We start from the raw sequence: 22301 nt of genomic DNA on the forward strand, positions 1-22301 counted from the left end.
GAGTCGAGGCGAGTCGAGCGAGATCTATTCGGATCCTCTGCGCTTCATCGCGACTGTACTCGATCCGCGTTATAAAAGACCATTAACTTGGATGCGGAAATAAAGCAGGGCGCACGAGAAGTGATCCAGGCCGCGTGGAGACGGAGCGGCGCCCAGCGCAGGAGGAGATCATAGCGCGGAAACAAAGACTCGTCTCTCTGCACCAGATGAGGGGCATGCACGCAAGAAAGTGCCTCAAATAATAACAACAATAATAATAATAATAACAATAGGTAAGCGCTATTCTGTTCTTAGGCTACTGTATACTGTATGTGACTATCAGATTGTAGCCATATTTCTGCTAGATATTTTTTAATTAAACTTTAATATTAATTTATACAATTGCAATGCCTTGATTTTAGTAAAGTTAGTACACAGTCATAGCCATAAATGCAATGGTACTAATAATTGGCTTAATTTCTTTCTGTGTTTCTGTTTCTTTTTCGGTTCGGCCAAGAATTCTTTCATTCGTGCATCCCTAGTACCGATGGTCTGATTACCTGAACTTGGAGAAAGACTTGGAAGTTTATCGGCCGATACCGGAACCGGTCAGATACCACAGCGGGTCATTTACTTTACTATGTTTTAACAGCTGTATACTACTAGACAAGGGAGGTACTTTGGGGGTGGGGGGATTGAGTACCGCTGTAGGGACACTGTCTGTCTGCTCTCTGTCTGTCTGTCCGCGATGTGCTTTTTTGGTAACTCTGCAAACCCTTGGTGTTCTCTCAATGAGCTTCATGAGGTAGTCACCTGAAATGGTTTTACCTTCACAGGTGTGCTTTGTCAGGGTTAATTAGTGGAAGTTTTTCCCTTATTAATAAAAAAAGCAAAGGGTGGCTACTTTGAAGAATCTAAAATATAAGACATGTTTTCAGTTATTTCACACTTTTTTGTTAAGTACATAATTCCATATGTGTTCATTCATAGTTTTGATGCCTTCAGTGAGAATCTACAATGTAAATAGTCATGAAAATAAAAAGGAAACGCATTGAATGAGAAGGTGTGTCCAAACATTGGGCCTGTACTGTACGCTGGTTGTCGCGTGGACAAGTGCTTGTGCGTTATATGGAACTGCAGGGAAAAAAATAAAAGGAATTCTTGCAAGATCACAATCGACAGCTGTGCGAACAGCTGGCTGACTCATTCTGGATCAAAACAGGCATACCTGGCAGACATATTTGCTCTCTATAATGAGAAAAAAAAAACAAGCGGATGCAAGGCCCCCCGAATCAAACGTCACGCAGCGCAAAAGGCAAAGACGCTCTCAGCGCTTTTGTGCGCAAATTGGAATACAGAGTTGGGAAAATGTCAAAAAGGAGAGCTGCAACAATTTCCACTGCTGATGAAAACAGTCTCGTGGCGCTGTGCGTACGGAGTTTACCCGACACATGGACTTGCTCCGGGGGGAAATTAACTCCCGTTTTGCCGATGTTGACGAGTACTTATCGTGGGTGAAGGACCCCGACATTTCCAGCATGCAGGAAGTGGAATACATCGGCTGCGAGGATGAGCTTGCTGAACTTCAAGCTGATTCTGCGTCAAAGAAATATTTCCAGGAGAACGGACACAACCAAATGTTTTTGGATCATCAAAGGACACGCAAACAAAAGGCCCGTAACAGGCTCGATGTACACCAGGACTTCAGGCTGGCTGTCGCTGTATGCAAGCCCAAAGGTGGCCATTAGTACGTGAATGAACAGGATGAAACAGAGTAAAACATGTTCATAAGAGTCTAATAAGTTATTATAAGTGTTACATTAGAGCACAAATTAACACATTATGTGTTGTAGCTGTGTTAAAAACAGGTTTATCATGATGTACATTTGCATAAAAAAAACCTAAGGAAGACTCTGATTGTTATTGTTAACTGAGCCAAATTCATTCTTAATAGCTTTGTCAAAACCACATGAAAGTGCATTTTGAAAACTGCCCCTGTTTCAGTTATAGGCTCCGAGGGAGCTCTTGGACAGATGTGCTGAGAGAGACACACACACACACACACACACACACACACTATTCTGATAGTCACTTATTATTATTATTATTTTGGTAAGGATTGGTGTGAAAAGGCATCCTGTGTTGAGTTGTTAAAAGAGACATTTGCCAAAGGTTAAGGGCCTAAGAATGGAAACAATCATAATTGTTTTATTAAAAAAAAGACTTGGAAGTAATTACTTAATTTATTTGTGTGTGAGTGTGTGTGTGTGTGTGTGTGTGAGTGGTGTGTGTGTGTGTCTGTATTCCAGCAGTTGGGGGGCTCAGCTTTTCTTAGACATAAATAGACACACACTGCATTAGACTGTGTTAGTCTTCCCTAATATTCTGTCCACTGAGTGTCGCTGAAGTCACACAGTTGAAACTCCCCCGTTTAGACGTTTTGCTGCAGCTCTGCCGCCGTCTGCTGGACCAAGACGGGAACTGACCCAGAGTCAGCAGCACTCTCGGGGGAGGGGGTCAGAGGTCTTTACTGTCCAACGAGACCTGTTTAGGTCTAAAGAGAATGAAAAGAACTGAGCCTGGAGCCACAACATGTATCGGAGCCTTCTAATGAGAGCTAACGGTCTATTTAGGTGTAAATTAGCCAGGACAATACCTGGATTTGTATCCCAGAACTAGTTGAAGTGGAAACTCCAGACGCCACACACACACACACACACACACACACATACACACAGAAAGACACCAACACACACACAGAGACACACGCACAAACACACACGGACACACCAACACACACAGAAGCACGCGTGCACACACAGACACACACAGACACGTGCAGACACACACACACAGAGACACACGCACAAACACACAGAGAGACACACAAACACAAACATACGCACGTGTGCACACACAGACACACACAGAGACACGTGCAGACACACACACAGAGAGACACACCAACACACACGTACGCACGCGTGCACACACAGACACACACAGAGACACGTGCAGACACACACAGAGACACGTGCAGACACACACACACACACACACACACACAAACAAACAAACAAACACAGACACAGAGATACGTGCAGACGCAGACACACACACACACACACACACAGATACAGACACACTAACACACACAGACGCACACGTGCACACACAGACACACACAGAGACACGCAGACACACACACACACACACACACACACAAACAAACAAACAAACACAGACACAGAGATACGTGCAGACGCAGACACACACACACACACACACACAGATACAGACACACTAACACACACAGACGCACACGTGCGCACACACACACACACACACCTTCTAATGAGAGGTAACCGTCTATTTGAGTGTAAATGAGCCAAGACAACAGGCCTACTTGGATGTGTAAAGCAGAACTAGTCGGATCACTTTTGGTCAAAGCCCCTGGGGCCACAGGAGAGGAGCTAAAGACTGGGATGCGGCTCAGAGCCGCAGGTTGGATACCCCCGGTGTAGAGGGTGAAGGTACGTCTGGGTGTGTGAGACGGACAGGCAGAGCGTTACCAGGTATTAGTCTCCTCCGGGCCATGGCTGCAGCTTTGTGGGATTCGTACTCGACGAAGGCGAAGCCTCGGTTCCTGCTCTTATCGGTGGAGCTGGGATACACGATGACATCCACCACCCCGTCTGTCACCTGGGATGGAGGGAGACACACACACACACACACACACACACACACACACACACACACACAGACACAGAGAGACACACACACACACACACACACACACACACAGAGAGACACACACACACACACAGAGAGACACACACACACACACACACACACACACACACACACACACACACACACACAGACACACACACAGACACAGAGAGACACACACACACACACACACACACACAGACACAGAGAGACACACACACACACAGAGACACACACACACACAGAGAGACACACACACACACACACACACACACACACACAGACACACACACACACACACAGACACAGAGAGACACACACAAACACACACAGACACAGAGAGACACACACAAACACACACAGACACAGAGAGACACACACACACACACAGACACAGAGAGACACACACACACACACACAGACACAGAGAGACACACACACACACACACACACACACACACACACACAGAGACACACACACACAAAGAAACACACCACACACACACACACACACACACACACACACACACACACACACACAGAGACACACACACACACACCAAGAGAGACACACACACACAACACACACACACACAGAGAGACACACACACACACACACACACACACACACACACACAAAGAAACACACACACACACAGACACACACACACACAGACACACACAGAGACATTTTCCATTTGATATATTAATAGGTCACCGTTTCCTGACATTTTACATACCGAGCGGTTAACATCGGTTAAATCGGAACATTCACTAGGCTTATTTTGAATATTTTTTGGTATATTTAATATATAACATATATTGTTGTCCTCCCAGCTGAAAAATGTTTTTAACATTTTCTTTTCTAGGCTTCCGGCACTTTTTTGACATTGTTGTCACTTATTGTCACAATGTCGTTTTTGGCACTTTTTCTGAAGTTTTCAACGCTTTTTTCCCCCCACCAGTGTCACACACACACACACACACACACACACACACACACACACACACACACACTAAACACACACACTAAACACTAGTTTCACACTTTTTCTTGGAATTCATGGTCAATAAACCCCATTTTAATGAAATCACACCCCATTTTTTGGAGTTTAAAAAACCAGATAATATATATATATATATATAAATACACACACACATACATATATATACATATATATATACACATATATATATATATATATATATACACATATATATATGTATATATATATATATACACATATATATATATACATATATATATACACATATATAACACATATATATATACACATATATATACACACATATACATACATTATACATATATATATATATGCGTATAACATATATATAATACACATATATATATACATATATATATACACATATATATACACATATATATACACACATAATATATATACATCATCATATATATATATGTGTATATACATATATATACACACATATATATATACACATATATATATATATGTGTATATATATATATATATATATATATATACACATATATATACACACACATACACACATATATATATATACACACACATATATATACACACACATATATATATACACACACACATATACATATATACATATATATATATATATATATATATATATATATATATAGTAGGGTGTGTGACGCAGACACTCACCTCACCCAGACAAGACGCCGAGACACCTAGGACAATGCAGGACGCCGATTTTAACACTAATTTAAAGAAAACTTCAGTTAAGAAATATGACTGGGAAAAAATAGTCTTTACTCAGAGAACCAAGGTTACAAGCTAGTGTATACGAACGGTTACTCCACGGACTAAACGCATCACGGTAGATTGGGTTCATGGGAGAACGAACGAGATTTCGTCGAGGTGAAAAGTTGTCTCGCGGAGGCGATGTGATGGAGCGTGCGAATTACTATTGAAAATCCCCTGCCACTTTTAAATCATTTGTGTGGCAACATTTTGGTTTTTCCTGCGGAAATAATAACGGCGAGAGTTGAGTAGACAAGACGAACACAATATGTAAACATTGTAAGAAAGAAATGCCGTATACCGCGGCTAACACGAGCACTATGCAAAAACACTTACAGCACCACCACAGCTCTCTACTAACTACTGCACCCGCAAGTCGCGGGAGCAGTAGTTAGTAGTACCGCATTTCTTACTTACAACGTTTACATATTGTGTTCGTCTTGTCTGTCACTCTTTCACTCTTTTCACCTCGACGAGAAATCTCGTCACGCACACCCTGGTGAGCTGGTCAAAATCGTCTCGGACTGTGACGTCACAGTCCGAAATGAGCTGGCTAACCACACCCGTTAGCTCGTTAACATGCTAACTAATGCTTTCTTTTACTGTTTCTAGAGTTAGCTAGCTGACATGATCTACATCTGAGCTACTGAGCATGTGCGAGTGCAATCAAAGATAGTACAGAAGAAGAAGAAGAAGAAGATGAAAAGAGGTCTCACTCTGTAGCTAAAACAGAAACCAGGTGAAAAGAGGATCTACAGCAGTGAGAGAGAGCTGTGCAGTACAACAACAATATGGTGTTTTTTGAAAATTAAACCATGTAAAACCTATTCTGGTACAACCTTAAAATACAGTTATGAACCTGAAAATGAGCAGAATATGGGCGCTTTAAGAGAACTCCAGCGTGTCAGACAAACTTATTTTCACCACGGACACCAAAAGAGATTTTCCGCAACAGTATGGAGGCGTTTATTTGGGCGGGTTTTCCCCCCACTGGCGAGCGCGCTACCTTGGTCATCTCGTCCATGATCTCGTCCTTCCTCTTGTCTTTGGGGATGGAGCCGATGAAGAGGCGGCAGTTGTCCAGGCTCACGCACACGCCGATGAACTTCCCCGGACGGATTTCGTGGTTGTCCAACATCTGGATGGCTCTCTGCGCCGCCTCCCTGCGCCGCAATCCAAAAAAAATAAATAAAATAAATAAATCACCCAAAACGCCATGTATGTCACAACGGATAACTACAATAAAAAAAATAATCACCCTGGATGGACATTACAAAAACATCTAAAGTTCACGAGAAATATGTAGGCTTGGAAGCAGAGGGATTCATTGAACAGAACGCACACAAAGAGACACACACACACACACACACACACACACACACACAGAGAGAGACACACTCACAGAGACACACACACACACACACACACACACACACAGAGAGACAGACACACTCACAGAGACACACACACACACACACACACACACACACACACACACAGACAGAGACACACACACACACACAGAGACACAGACACACACACACACACACAGAGACACACACACACACACACACACAGAGACACACACACACATACACACACACACACAGACACAGACACACACACACACACAGAGAGACACACTCACAGAGACACAAACACACAGAGACACAGACACACACACACACACACACAGAGACACACACACAGAGACACACACACACACACACACACACACACACAGACACAGACACACACACAAAGAGACACACACACACACAAACAAAGAGACACACACACACACACAAACAAAGAGACACACACACAGAGACACAGACACACACACACACAGAGACACACACTCAGAGACACAAACAAACACACAAAGAGACACACACAACAAAACACAAAACACAACACACACACACACACACACACATCACACAATAATAACTAGTGAGGTGTTGTGTGTGTATATGTGTATTTATATCTATATATACATATGTATATTTCATGTTTTACCTGTTGGTGTACACACCGAAGGAGTAGCTGAGGTTGTGTGTGTATATGTGTATTTATATCTATATATACATATGTATATTTCATGTTTTACCTGTTGGTGTACACACCGAAGGAGTAGCTGAGGTTGTGTGTGTATATGTGTATTTATATCTATATATACATATGTATATTTCATGTTTTACCTGTTGGTGTACATGACGAAGGCGTAGCCGCGGTTCTCTCCGCTGAACTCCATCATCAGCCTGAACTCGTAGATGCGGCCGGCTCTCTCGAACAGCGGCACCAGCCTCGTCTTCGTACATGTCTCTGGGAATCTTCCCCACGAACACCTCGCAGCCCCGGGGGGGCGCCGGGCCCTCCCAACCTACACACACACCCACACACACACAAACCACACACACACACACACACACAAACCAGACACACACAGACGAAAATGTGACGTTTTCAAAATAAAGAAAACATTTTGTGTCCTAGTCGTGTGTCTCACTATCGGACCCAAACACACACAACACCCCCACACACACACACACACACACACACACGCAGGACAATACAACAACACAATACCAACACACACCACACACACAACAACACCACCAACACCAACAAAACACAAACACACACACCACAAAAAAACAAAAAATCCCAAAAAAAAAAAACACAACACACCACACACACACAAACCACACCACACAACCACACACACACGGACACAATATATAAAAAAACACCACACAACAATAATCACACACACACACACACACACACACACACAAAAAAAAAAAAAAAAAAAAAAAAAAAAAACAGATACACCACACCACAACACAAACCACAACACACACACACACACACACACAGAGACACAAATACATACCACACAGACATCACCATCATAAACTCACAGAAAAGTACCATACACTACACTCTGTATCACTTGCGTCAGTCAACGGTTCCACCACTTGATAACCCTATTGAGCGATAGGTAGGTGGTAGGTGTGTGGCTCATACAGACAGTGATAAGGAAGAGAGACAACTAAACAGACTAATCACAAAGAGAAAGATGTCTCTTATTTATATATCTCCTCAAGAAATGAATTAAAAAAAAAAATAAAAGCAATTCCTAAAACATTTTTGTGTCTCTGAGTAGGTTAGTCACTATCGGACCCAAACACATACCATCAACACCAATACAAAAACATACGACAACACTAATCGAGACACCACACACGCATGTAGATCACAAACACGACAAACACACACACACATTGTAGATACACCCACAAACAAATAACACATAATACACAAAACACACACATAATATACACAATAACGAGACGTAACAAACACACAAATAAACACATGATACCACCACACAAAAAACAACTAATATACACACGATACTAATACCCACAACCACACACAAATATACATACCACGAACCACCCACCATATACCACACACACAACCACCACAAACACACACAATACATGTAAACACACGCATAAAACACACATAGATAACACACGATGCACACGACAAAACACAAAATAGAATACACATGACCACACTACACAACAACAAATATACACACAATCACAACACAACATAGAAACACAGATACACAACAAACACACACAGATATACACACGTAGACACATGCTAAACAACTAATATACAACGAGATACACAAACCCACATAAACATTAAAACATAATAAACACACCTACAAACACATAATACAAACATAAACACACAAACTATATACACAACCACGTAGACACACTACAAACACACAACAATATATAAACACATTAAACAACACACACACCACCACACCTACACCAACACAACACTCCCCACAAACAAAACCCACACACACACACAACCTCACACAAACACCCAAACACACAACACATTACACTCATCCACACACATCGTATACACATTCATACCAACAAGAATACACATTACCCCCACACCACCACCCCCACACACAACCTAACCCATACACACACCAAACCTCCAACACCCCACACACAAGATAACTACCAACACCACATATCATCAATACAACACCCCACACAAAACAAACACACACATTTACACACACACACAAGATCGTGATCACACACACCCACGATATACACATGTATACACACTATCAACACACAAAATATATACACACACCTACACATACGATCACTAATATCAAAAATAATACACACCATCAAACATCACAATCCTCCCACTCTGTCCGCTCCATCATATTTCATCCTTCCATCAGGGCTGAGCAGAGCTATCTTTCATGAGGACTTAGGTCGCCCCCCCCTCCCACCTCGTTGATTTTACCGAAGTCTCCTCAGCAATAATCCGTCCGGGACTCAGCGCCTGACCCCAAAAACAAAATCCCTTCAGTTAGACTCCAAACAGCTGGGGAGAACCAGGACCAAGTTGGTATTATATTGACAAAAAAATTAAAAAAATACAGTAGATATACAACGTAATACACACTTACACACACGATACACACTAAACCATAATGTAGATATACACACGTAGATACACACATGTAGATACACACACGTATACACACACACGTAGATACACACACACCATGTAGATACACAGTGATACACATGTAATACCCACGAACATAACGTACACACATGTATACACACCACGTACATACACCATGTAACTACACACGTAAAAAACTAAACATACGATACTAGAAAAAGAACACCACAAACGATACAAACACGACATACTACCACACGACGATACACACACGATACACACGATACACATGAGATACTAATACACGCACACATAATGACATACATCATCGAGAACTAATACACGAATACACACACGATATAATACACACGACCACGATAAAATACACAGTACACACACAGATACAAATACACACGATACTAACACGACAAACAACGAGACACACACGTAATACACACACGACATAACGTAGATACACACGCATACATAATAATACCACGTAGATATACACACGACATCATCAACAATAATAACGAGACATCACAATAATGTAGATAATAATAATACGTAGATACATACACATGTAGATATACACACGACACATCAATACAGTAATAGTACATCACACATGTAGATACACACATGTAATACTACGTAGATACACACGTAGATATTAACGAATCATCAAATACACACGACATACAATTACCACACGTAATACACACACATGTAGATATAATCATACGTAGATACACACGAGACAATACACAACGATAATTACCCACACGTAGATCATCAATACACATGAATACACACCACTATACCACATATCAACACACGATATATCATATCATTAACAATTACTACGACCCACACAAACGATACAATACATGACAATAATAACGACATCATCATCAACAATATCAGATATCAGAGTACATACCACGATTACTACCATCATCATACGATACGTACACACGACCAACTATACACACACATAAACACACCCGAAACACCAACAACTACACCACAATAACAATAACATAATAATAATACACACACACACACACACACGCCCAACCACACACAATAACAACCAAGTGGGGTCCCTCCCCAGGGAAATTTTGAACACTTCATATCCTTCATCCTGATACATTTTTATGCACCAATATATGTTGGTAACATCTTTATTTATGTAAAAGGACGGCACAAAAACTCAGGAGGCAGGTGACCAGTACGTAGAGAGCATAAGGGGGGCGTGTTAAAATTACGAGTCCCACTACGGCCACGCCAAGACCCGCCCTACGAAGCAGCTCGATTGGTTGGGGTTGGTTAAGGTTAGGATAGCCGATTGGTCAGCGGGGATAGGACCTGAGCAAATGGGGTTACGTTACCTTGCGTTCTCATGGACGCCTGCTGGCCAATAAATGCTATTGAAGGGCGGGTCTTGGCGTGGCCATAGTGGGATCCAAGTACACTTGAATCCCCAAAGTCCAGTTCGTTTCATTCAAACTGGAGACTTAAAATCAAAACGGAAGAGTCTCAGGGCTTAGCTGTATTTATGCAACAGAGAGATGATGATGATTTAAAAAAAAAATAGATATTTAAACCACATTTAAGCCCATAAAATGACTGACTTAAATAAAGACTTTATAGCTTAACTGCATAATATGCCACACGACTTTTATCGCTGCGGGGGAAAACAACCAAAACCTGCCATAAATACTGTCAGAATAAGCTGAAAACCTGCTATTATTTCACGTGTTATGTTTTTAATGTCATTATTTAGGAGCATGGCAGCTTAATTTACCTGGCACGCAGTTTCACAGCCGCAGATAAAACCAATGAATTACTATAATATTCAAGAAAGTACCCAATCTGACATTTATTATGTTGTTAGCTAGCTAGCTAACTAGCTAGCTTAGCTGGCGTGTGTCGTAGCTATATATTTATATATTTTGGCCGATTAATAGGGCGAAATAAGATATCAAAACACGCATATTGTTGGCGGAACGTCAATACGGTTTAAGTAAAGTAGTTGTCAGTGGTGTGTAATTTAGATTTATGTAGTAAAAACGTCCACAAAACATCTAAAAACAAGCTAAAAAAACTAGCACAGCGGTCAAGAATAGCTAACATTTATGCTAGCGGGGTCTGTAACGTAACGTAACGTCAACGGTTGTTCCAACTGATTTTTAACGGCTAGCTTGTTTATTAAAATGAACGTTCGCTAAATCAAGCGCTTACCGTGTCTGTCTGCCGCCATTTCTTCTCACAATGACACGTTTTCTTCTTCTGAACAGAATTTAAACCTCAACCGGCCGCAGTTCATGGATGATGTCCGGTAATGTCACGTACTTCAGTGAAAACTTCATTCAAAAAACGAAAAATATTACCTGGCAATAACCTTCATACTCAAGTAAACACGCTAATTGTGATTGGGGTGAAGGCCAGGCCTCTGAGCCAATCAGCACGTTCGCCAGGCCTCTGAGCCAATCAGCGCGTTCGTCTGGGTCACGAAAGGCGGGACCACACAAAATAAAAGATTAAAAAAAAGATAAAATAATAATAATAATAATAAAAAAAAACATTTAATATAGAAAATATAATACTAATAACAATTAATTAAATTGAATTAAAAAATTAGAATAATGTAAATGGAAAAACACAGTTCCACAGTAAAACACAAATATAAAATAAAATTTAAAAAACGGGTGTATTAAACAACAAACTTAAAAATAAGAAATATAAAACATAAAATTAAGAAATATTAAAATTAAAATAGAATAAGATAAATAAAACGTGCAAAATATGAACTAAAAATAATGAAATAAATGCAAATTTTTAATGATAAAAGAAAGCTTTTCATCAGGACAAATGTTTTCCCAGAGTTTATAAACACTTGTCATGCAAGTACACATAGGGAAATGTAGTTTATAATTGTAGTTCCTATGGTCCAAACACTGGAAGCTTGAAAACACCACAAAAACTCAAAAATACAATCTTTATTAGCCTCATTTTTACATATTATTCGCATGTTTTAGACAGCAGACCTCCAAAGAGAACTTAATTTGCATTTCTCCCGGTGTTTTAAGTGGTTTTTATGCGGCCATCCAGATGAGAAAAGGCAGCAGAACGGCGAGCGTGGCGTTGCACGCGGTCACGGCGTCGAGGAACAGGAGCAGGCACGCGCAGAGCGCCGCTGTCGCCTTGGCAACACGCCGACTCAGCAACAGCTTCCTCGCTGTCTTACAGAACTGTTGGCGAGGAAGAAGAGCGACAGTGACAAAAACTATTAGAATATTTAGACTTTTTAAAATGTATTTCAATTACTTAGCAGATACCCAAACGTTTTAAATTTGATACTTTTTTTTTTAAATAAACATCGTCAAAATAAAAATATATAAAAATTAAGATTAAACTGTTATCAATTAAAAATTATTTAACATTGAATAAAAAATACATGAATAAAAAAAATATTTTATAAATAATATAAAACAGATTAAATAAAAAACATAAATACAAATAAAATAAACAAATCTTGGAAAGTAAAATAAATCAAAAAAATATTGAAATAAAATTTAAAATTAAATAAAAATAAGAAAAAATGTAGTGTAAAAAAACCTATTGGAATATTTATACATTTTAAATTTATTTCAACCACTTAGCAGACCCCGAACGTTTTTTTATTATATTATAAATATATATTCCATTTAATGAGTTGACTATAATTCTTTATTTTTAATCTTAATTATAATTATAATAAAAAATCAATTTAAAAATCATCTCTGAACAGCGTCAACACTCCGTCACTAGGTGGAGCAGTTACACTGCTGATGGAGCACAGAGAGCTTCGAAGAATTGATTCATACCTTGGTTTATAAATGGTTATATATATATATATACATATATATATATATATATATATATATATATATATATATATATATATATATATATATATATATATGCAGCAAAGCAAATGACAGTTATACACATATTCTGTCAAGATGAACCCTCTGTGTGTTTCTGTGTCTCTGTGGTGTGGGTGCTGTGTGTGTGTTTGTGCACTTTGTGTGTATGTTTTTTTGGGGGGTGTGTGCCTGGTTGTGTGTTGTGTTTGTCTATGTATGTGACGCTATGTGTGTGTGTTACTACGTGTGTGTCGCTGTCTCTTTGTGTGTATGTCTGTGTGTTGCTATGGCTCATGGCAAAGAAGAATCTAAAAGTTTGCGGTGATAGCATTATATATATATATATATATATATATATATATATATATATATATATATATATATAGTCATAAAATATAAAAAATTTAATTAAATTCAAAAACAATAACTAAAAATGTGTTTAAAATTATATATTGTTTCTTAGTAATGCGCCCGACAATCTAAAAGATAAAAAAATTAAATAAGAAAACATTAAATACAATTTTAAAATAATAATAATAATAATAATAAAAAAATATTTTTTGCTATGTTGTAAAAGTCAGCTATGAACATTTGCTCCTAAACTTCTTCTAAAGTTTCCACTTCGGCCTCTCAGACTGCCCTGCCCTGCCCTTCCCGTCTCGTTTGCTCAATCTCTCTTTCTCTCTTCCTCTCCTTTTCATCCCCCTCTCCTTCTTTCACAACCCTGCTCTGCGTCACGCTTTGTGCAATCAAAGCTGCGCTGAAACAACAGAGCTTTCATTGACCTCGGCCGCTGCTGCGACAGAGAGAAGAAGATTAACCCAATTACAGAGATCTCAGATCAGCATTAATCTGCTGACTAAAGGTCACTCGGGCTGCTGGAGAGAGGCAGGGACACAAGGAAAGGAAAGGAACATGGAAGTAGGAAAGGACATAGGAGAGAAGAAAGGGAAGGACATAGGAGAGAAGATGGGAAAGGATATAGGAGAGAAGAAAGGGAAGGACATAGGAGAGAAAAAAGGGAAAGGAAAGGACATAGGAGAGAAGAAAGGAAAGGACATAGGAGAGAAAGGAAAGGACAGGAGAGAAAGGAAATGACATAGGAAAGAAGAAAGGGAAAGGGAAGGACATAGGAGAGAAATGGGAAGGAAAGGACATAGGAGGGAAGAAAGAGAAAGGAAAGACATAGGAGAGAAAGGGAATGGAAAGGACATAGGAGAGAAGAAAGGAAAGGACATAGGAGAGAAAGGGAAAGGACATAGGAGAGAAGAAAGGAAAGGAAAGGACATAGAATAGAAAGCGAAAGGAGAGGACATAGGAGAGAAAGGGAAAGGACAAAGGAGAGAAGAAAGGAAAGGACATAGGAGAGAAAGGGAAAGGACAAAGGAGAGAAGAAAGGAATGGACATAGGAGAGAAGAAAGGAAAGGACATAGGAGAGAAAGGGAAAGGACATAGGAGAGAAGAAAGGAAAGGACATAGGAGAGAAAGGGAAAGGACAAAGGAGAGAAGAAAGGAAAGGACATAGGAGAGAAAGCAAAAGGACACAGGAGAGAAGAAATGAAAGGACATAGGAGAGAAAGGGAAGGACATAGGAGAGAAGAAAGGAAAGGACATAGGAGAGAAAGGGAAGGACATAGGAGAGAAGAAAGGAAAGGAGTAGTGTAAATACTCTGTTTAAGTTAAAATCCTGCATTCAAACTCTTTCTTTAGTAAAAGTTAAAAAAGTATCAGCGTGAAAATAAACAAAAAGTAGAACTCTGAATATTTGGTTTAGTCTGTAAAATAAATGTAACGTGTAGTAAAACAGGTGTTTGGTTAGAGTTTGGTTAGCGTTTGGTTAGCGTTTGGTTAGCGTTTGATTAGCGTTTGGTTAGGGTTTGATTAGCGTTTGGTTAGCGTTTGGTTAGCGTTGTTTGGTTAGCGTTGTTTGGTTACGCGTTTAGCGTTTGGTTAAGCGTTGTTTGCAGCGTTGTTTGTACGTTTTAGCGTTTTTGGTTGTTTGGTACGCGTTGGTTGGTTAGCGTTTGTTAGCGTTTGGTTGGTTTGGTTAAGCGTTGTTAGCGTTTGGTTAGCGTTGTTTGGTAGCGTGTTGCGTTATGTTAGCGTTTTGGTTACGCGTTGTTTGGTTACGTTTTGGTTAGGCTTTGGTTAGCGTTGTTTGGTTAGCGTTTGGTTAGCGTTTGGTTAGCGTTTTTTGGTTAGCGTTTGGTTAGTGTTTGGTTAGAGTTTGGTTAGCGTCTGGTTAGCGTTGTTTGGTTAGTGTTTGGTTAGCGTTTGGTTAGAGTTTGGTTAGCGTTTGGTTAGCGTTGTTTGGTTAGTGTTTGGTTAGAGTTTGGTTAGCGTTTGGTTAGTGTTTGGTTAGCGTTGTTTGGTTAGTGTTTGGTTAGCGTTTGGTTAGAGTTTGGTTAGTGTTTGGTTAGCGTTGTTTGGTTAGTGTTTGGTTAGCGTTTGGTTAGAGTTTGGTTACCTTGGTTAGTTTTGGTTACGCTTGTTGGCTGTTTGTTTACGTTGTTTGGTTAGCGTTTGGTAGGTTTTTGGTTAGCGTTTGTTTATACGTTGTTTGGTTAGCGTGTTTGGTTAGCGGTTGGTTAGCGTTATTAGCGTTGTTTGGTTAGCGTTTGGTTAGCGTTTGGTTAGCGTTGTTTGGTTAGCGTTAGTTGGTTAGCGTTTGGTTAGCGTTTGGTTAGCGTTGTTTGGTTAGCGTTTGGTTAGCGTTTGGTTAGCGTTGTTTACGCTTGTGTTGCTTGGTTACGCTTTGGTTAGCGTTGTTTGGTTAGCGTTTTTAGGTTTGGTTAGCGTTGTTTGGTTAAGCGTTTGGTTAGCGTTTTAGCGTTTGGTTACGTTTGGTTAGTGTTTGGTTAGCGTTTGTTACGGTGTATTGGTTAGTTTTGGTTAGCGTTTGTTGTGAGTTTGGTTAGCGTTTGGTTAGCGTTGTTTGGTTAGTGTTTGGTTAGCGTTTGGTTAGCGTTTGGTTAGTGTTTGGTTAGCGTTGTTATAGTTTGGTTACGTTTGGTAGTTTAGCTTGTTTCGTTAGCGTGTTTGTTAGCTTGTTTGGTTAGCTTTGATAGCGTTTGGTTAGTTTGGTTACGTTTGGGTTTTTACGCTTTGTACGTTTTGTTTGGTTACGCGTTGTTTGGTTAGTGTTTGGTTAGCGTTTGGTGGTTTGGTTACGTTGTTGTTGCGTTTTGTTTTACGCGTTTGGTTAGAGTTTGGTTAGAGTTTGGTTAGCTTTGGTTACGCGTTTGGTTAAGCGTTTGGTTAGTGTTTGGTTAGTGTTTGGTAGCGTTTGTTTGGTACGCGTTTAGCGTTAGTTAGTTGCGTTTGGTTAGAGTTTGGTTAGCGTTTGGTTAGAGTTTGGTTAGCGTTTGGTTAGTGTTTGGTTAGCGTTTGGTTAGTGTTTGGTTAACGTTTGGTTAGCGTTTGGTTAGCGTTTGGTTAGCGTTTGGTTAGAGTTTGGTTAGAGTTTGGTTAGCTTTTGGTTAGCGTTTGGTTAGCGTTTGGTTAGTGTTTGGTTAGCGTTGTTTGGTTAGAGTTTGGTTACGCGTTTGCGCGGTTGGTAGGAATTTGTTTAGAGTTTGGTTACGCGTTTGGTTACGCGGTTTTAGAGTTGTTAGCCGTTTGGTTACGCGTTTGGTTAGAGTTGGTTAGCGTTTGGTTAGTGTTTGGTTAGCGTTTGGTTACGTTTTGGTTACGCGTTTGGTTAGAGTTTGGTTAGCATTTGGTTAGCGTTTGGTTAGAGTTTGGTTAGCGTTTGCTTAGTGTTTGGTTAGCGTTTGGTTAGGGTTTGGTTAGCGTTGTATGGTTAGTGTTTGGTTAGCGTTGTTTGGTTAGCGTTTGGTTAGTGTTTGGTTAGCGTTTGGTTAGCGTTGTATGGTTAGCGTTTGGTTAGCGTTGTTTGGTTAGCGTTTGGTTAGCGTTTGGTTAGCGTTTGGTTAGTGTTTGGTTAGCATTTGGTTAACGTTTGGTTAGCGTTTGGTTAGCGTTTGGTTATACCTGGAAGGTCTGGAAGCTGGCGACCGTGCCGTAGCGGCAGTACATGACGTAGTGTTCACAGTTGTACCACAGCAGGCTGTAGGACATGTCACCCTGCAGCCGCCCCTAGCGATACCGCGTCCGCCGGCCAGCCGCCGGGCGGAATACCTGCACGCAGAGTAACGACATCGTGTTACAAGCATAACACTGCACGCAGAGTAACCGATACTGGCGCGCGATTAACACCCTTGTACGCAGAGTAACCGATTACTGCCGCGGTGTTACACACCTGTACGCAGAGTAACCGATTACTGCCGCGACGTTACACACCTGCACGCAGAGTAACCGATTACTGCCGCGACGTTACACACCTGCACGCAGAGTAACCGATTACTGCCGCGGTGTTACACACCTGCACGCAGAGTAACCGATTACTGCCGCGGTGTTACACACCTGTAGCTGAGTAACGGCTTACTGCCGCAGTGTTATTCACCTGCACGCAGAGTAACGGCTTACTGCCGCGACGTTACACACCTGCACGCAGAGTAATCGATTACTGCCGCGACGTTACACACCTGCACGCAGAGTAACCGATTACTGCCGCGACGTTACACACCTGCACGCAGAGTAACCGATTACTGCCGCGACGTTACACACCTGCACACAGAGTAACCGATTACTGCCGCGGTGTTATTCACCTGCACGCAGAGTAACGGCTTACTGCCGCGGTGTTATTCACCTGCACGCAGAGTAATCGATTACTGCCGCGACGTTACACACCTGCACGCAGAGTAACCGATTACTGGCGCAATGTTACACACCTGTACGCAGAGTAACCGATTACTGCCGCAATGTTACACACCTGTACGCAGAGTAACCCATTACTGCCGCGACGTTACACACCTGTACGCAGAGTAACCGATTACTGCCGCAGTGTTACACACCTGTACGCAGAGTAACCGATTACTGCCGCAGTGTTACACACCTGTACGCAGAGTAACCGATTACTGCCGCAGTGTTACACACCTCTACGCAGAGTAACCGATTACTGCCGCGGTGTTACACACCTGTACGCAGAGTAACCGATTACTGCCGCGGTGTTACACACCTCTACGCAGAGTAACCGATTACTGCCGCGGTGTTACACACCTGTACGCAGAGTAACCGATTACTGCCGCGGTGTTACACACCTCTACGCAGAGTAACCGATTACTGCCGCGGTGTTACACACCTGTACGCAGAGTAACCGATTACTGCCGCGGTGTTACACACCTCTACGCGGAGTAACCGATTACTGCCGCGGTGTTACACACCTGTACGCAGAGTAACCGATTACTGCCGCGGTGTCACACTTCTACGCAGAGTAACCGATTACTGCCGCGATGTTATTCACCTGCACGCAGAGTAACCGATTACTGCCGTGGTGTTACACACCTGTAGCAGAGTAACGGCTTACTGCCGCGGTGTTACTCACCTGCACGCAGAGTAACCGATTACTGCCGCGACGTTACACACGTGTACGCAGAGTAACCGATTACTGCCGCGACGTTACACACCTGCACGCAGAGTAACCGATTACTTGCGCGACGTTACACACCTGTAGCAGAGTAACGGCTTACTGCCGCGGTGTTATTCACCTGCACGCAGAGTAATCGATTACTGCCGCGACGTTACACACCTGTACGCAGAGTAACCGATTACTGCCGTGACGTTACACACCTGCACGCAGAGTAACCGATTACTGGCGCAATGTTACACACCTGCACGCAGAGTAACCGATTACTGGCGCGATGTTACACACCTGTATGCAGAGTAACCGATTACTGCAGCGATGTTACACACCTGTACGCAGAGTAACCGATTACTGCCGCGGTGGAACCGTCAGACAGCGTTACAGCAGCACAGACACGAGAAGGGTACGTATGGACTCGTCTAACTCTTCCGTTGGAGAACTTTTGGGAAGGGGGCGAAAATACTGGTTAGCTCACGTGTCAAACTCAAGGCCCGTGGGCCAAATCTGGCCCTTTGCTGATTCTGATCCGGCCCGCATATCAATTTAGGTTCACAAAACATTTTGGCCCACCTAGTTTTTGTTGCTTTTTCTGACGTTGTCTGTTTGTTTTTTACTTTTTCTTGTAATTTATTCCGACGTTTGTAATTTTTTCCAACATTTTTGTAATTTTTTCCGACATCTTTGTCACTTTTTCCAACATTTTTGTCAACATATTTGTCATTTTTTTCAACTTTTTGGTCACTTTTTGTAACATTTTTGTCATTTTTTTCGACGTTTGTCATTTTTTCGACGTTTTTGTCATTTTTTGTCAGCATTTTTGTCACTTTTTGCGATGTTTTTGTCAATTTTTGTGATTTATTTCTCCACCTTACACATTTGTAAGTGTCTTCGTGTTTTCGTTAATACGCAGATATTTCTTAGAGTGTGGAGTGATATTTGAACGTTGTCCCTACTCTTTGTTGCAGAATGTTTCTGCTTCTCCAGCCAGAAACGTTGAGTGAAAGCCAACATGTTGTGCAACGAGTGCTTTCCTCACCTTGTCCATCGTGTTGATGAGGATCTCCGATCCGTAGGCGAAGTCCTCCACTGAGTCCACCCGCACGCTGCCACGCTGAAGACAACACATACACGTTTACTGTATAATAAATACTGGAGAAATATGGAAGTTTTATTACTTTTTTCATCCAGATTTTACACTCTAAAAGAGACAAGATTAGGAAACATCCCCTGCATCTAGCTTTATTTTAATGTTTCTTTCAATTCAATTAAATTTTACTGCACTGCAGGGCCCTGCAGGGCATAGCAGGGCATAGCAGGGCACTACAGGACGTAGCAGGGCGTAGCAGGATGTAGCAGGGCACTGCAGGACGTAGCAGGATGTAGCAGGACGTAGGAGGAAGTAGCAGGATGTAGCAGGATATAGCAGGACATAGCAGAACGTAGCAGGACGTAGCAGGGCATAGCAGGACATAGCAGAACGTAGCAGGACGTGGCAGGGCATAGCAGGACGTAGCAGGACGTAGCAGAGCGTAGCAGGACGTGGCAGAGTGTAGCAGGGCATAGCAGATCATAGCAAGGCGTAGCAGGGCAAAGTAGGACGTAGCAGGACGTAGCAGAGCGTAGCAGGACGTAACAGGGCATAGCAGGATGTAGCAGGACGTAGCAGAGCGTAGCAGGACGTAGCAGGGCATAGCAGGACATAGCAGGACGTAGCAGGACGTAGCAGGACATAGCAGCAGGGCATAGCAGAGCGTAGCAGGACGTAGCAGGTTATAGCAGGGCATAGCAGGACGTGAAGGCATGGCATGGGACATAGCAGGACATAGCAGGGCGAAAGAGGACGTAAGGACATAGCAGGACATAACAGGGCGTAGCAGGACATAGCAGGGCGTAGCAGGACATAGCAGGACGTAGCAGGACGTAGCAGAGGATAGCAGGATGTAGCAGAGCGTAGCAGGACATAGCAGGGCGTAGCATGAAAGTACGGACATAGCAGGTCGTAGCAGAGGGTAACAGGATGTAGCAGGGCGTAGCAGGACGTAGCAGGGTGTAGTAGGGCGTAGCTGGACGTAGCAGGACGTAGCAGGACATAGCAGGGCGTAGCAGAGGGTAGCAGGATGTAGCAGAGCGTAGCAGGACGTAGCAGGGCGTAGCAGGACGTAGCAGGGCGAAAGCGGTGGCAGGATATGGACATAGCAGGTGAGCATGACGTAGCAGGACATAGCAGGGCGGCAGTACATAGCAGGGTGTAGCAGGACGTAGTAGGGATGTAGCAGGAGAAAGCAGGGGTAGCAGGCGTGAGCAGGACGTGGAAGAGGGGCATAGCAGGATATAAAGCAGGACGGCAGGGCGTAGCAGGATGGCGGGCGTAGCAGAGGTGTAGCAGGACGAAGCAGGGTGTAGCGGTGTGGGGCGAGACGATAAGGGACATAGCAGGCTGTGTTAAAAGCAGGGCATAGCAGGGCGAAAGCGAGCAGGATGAGCAGGGGTGAAAGAGGGTATAGCAGGACATAGCAGGGAAGTAGCAGGGTGTAGCAGGACGTAGCAGGACGATAGCAGGTTTTTATTATGGCGTAGGAATAGCAGGATGTTGTTTTTAGGGGGTGTGTGGGGTTTAGTGGTGTTACGTGGGCGACATAGCAGGACATAGCGGCGTGGCGGGCGTAGCAGGACGTGTAGCAGCAATACAGACCAAGGCATACTGAGGACAGTAGAGGTGGTAGGGTGTAACGATGTATGGGTAAAGGGGCGTGGGGTGATATGGAGGTAGCGGTAAGCACATAGGAGTAGCGGGTGTATGGGGCGTAGCGGATAGCATTGTAGCAGGCTAGCAGGAGTGGCACTGGCTGACTAGTAGG

The 22301-nt window shown here is 42.3% G+C and overlaps 2 protein-coding genes across 2 annotated transcripts in view; both read right to left on the reverse strand.

Annotated features, from left to right (window-relative positions):
* The window catches only part of LOC120572654 (probable RNA-binding protein 46), a 21016-nt gene extending 8707 nt beyond the window's left edge, over positions 1-12309 (reverse strand). The window contains 5 exon segments of the mRNA XM_039821972.1: positions 3552-3681; positions 6508-6664; positions 7706-7809; positions 7811-7887; positions 12291-12309. Of these exon segments, the coding sequence (XP_039677906.1) occupies positions 3552-3681; positions 6508-6664; positions 7706-7809; positions 7811-7887; positions 12291-12309 (487 nt within the window).
* Positions 12310-13028: 719 nt separating this feature from the next.
* On the reverse strand, positions 13029-20581 carry LOC120572655 (lecithin retinol acyltransferase-like). Its single transcript, XM_039821973.1, has 5 exons — positions 20480-20581; positions 19568-19608; positions 19405-19426; positions 17952-18056; positions 13029-13300 (listed from the first exon to the last, which is right to left on the reverse strand). The coding sequence occupies exons 1-5, from the start codon at positions 20567-20569 to the stop codon at positions 13145-13147; spliced, it is 414 nt and encodes a 137-aa protein (XP_039677907.1). The 5' UTR covers positions 20570-20581; the 3' UTR covers positions 13029-13144.
* Between the last annotated feature and the right edge of the window lie 1720 nt (positions 20582-22301).

Source organism: Perca fluviatilis, chromosome 14, assembly GCF_010015445.1.
Source record: "Perca fluviatilis chromosome 14, GENO_Pfluv_1.0, whole genome shotgun sequence".
In the NCBI taxonomy this organism is placed as follows: Eukaryota; Metazoa; Chordata; class Actinopteri; order Perciformes; family Percidae; genus Perca; species Perca fluviatilis.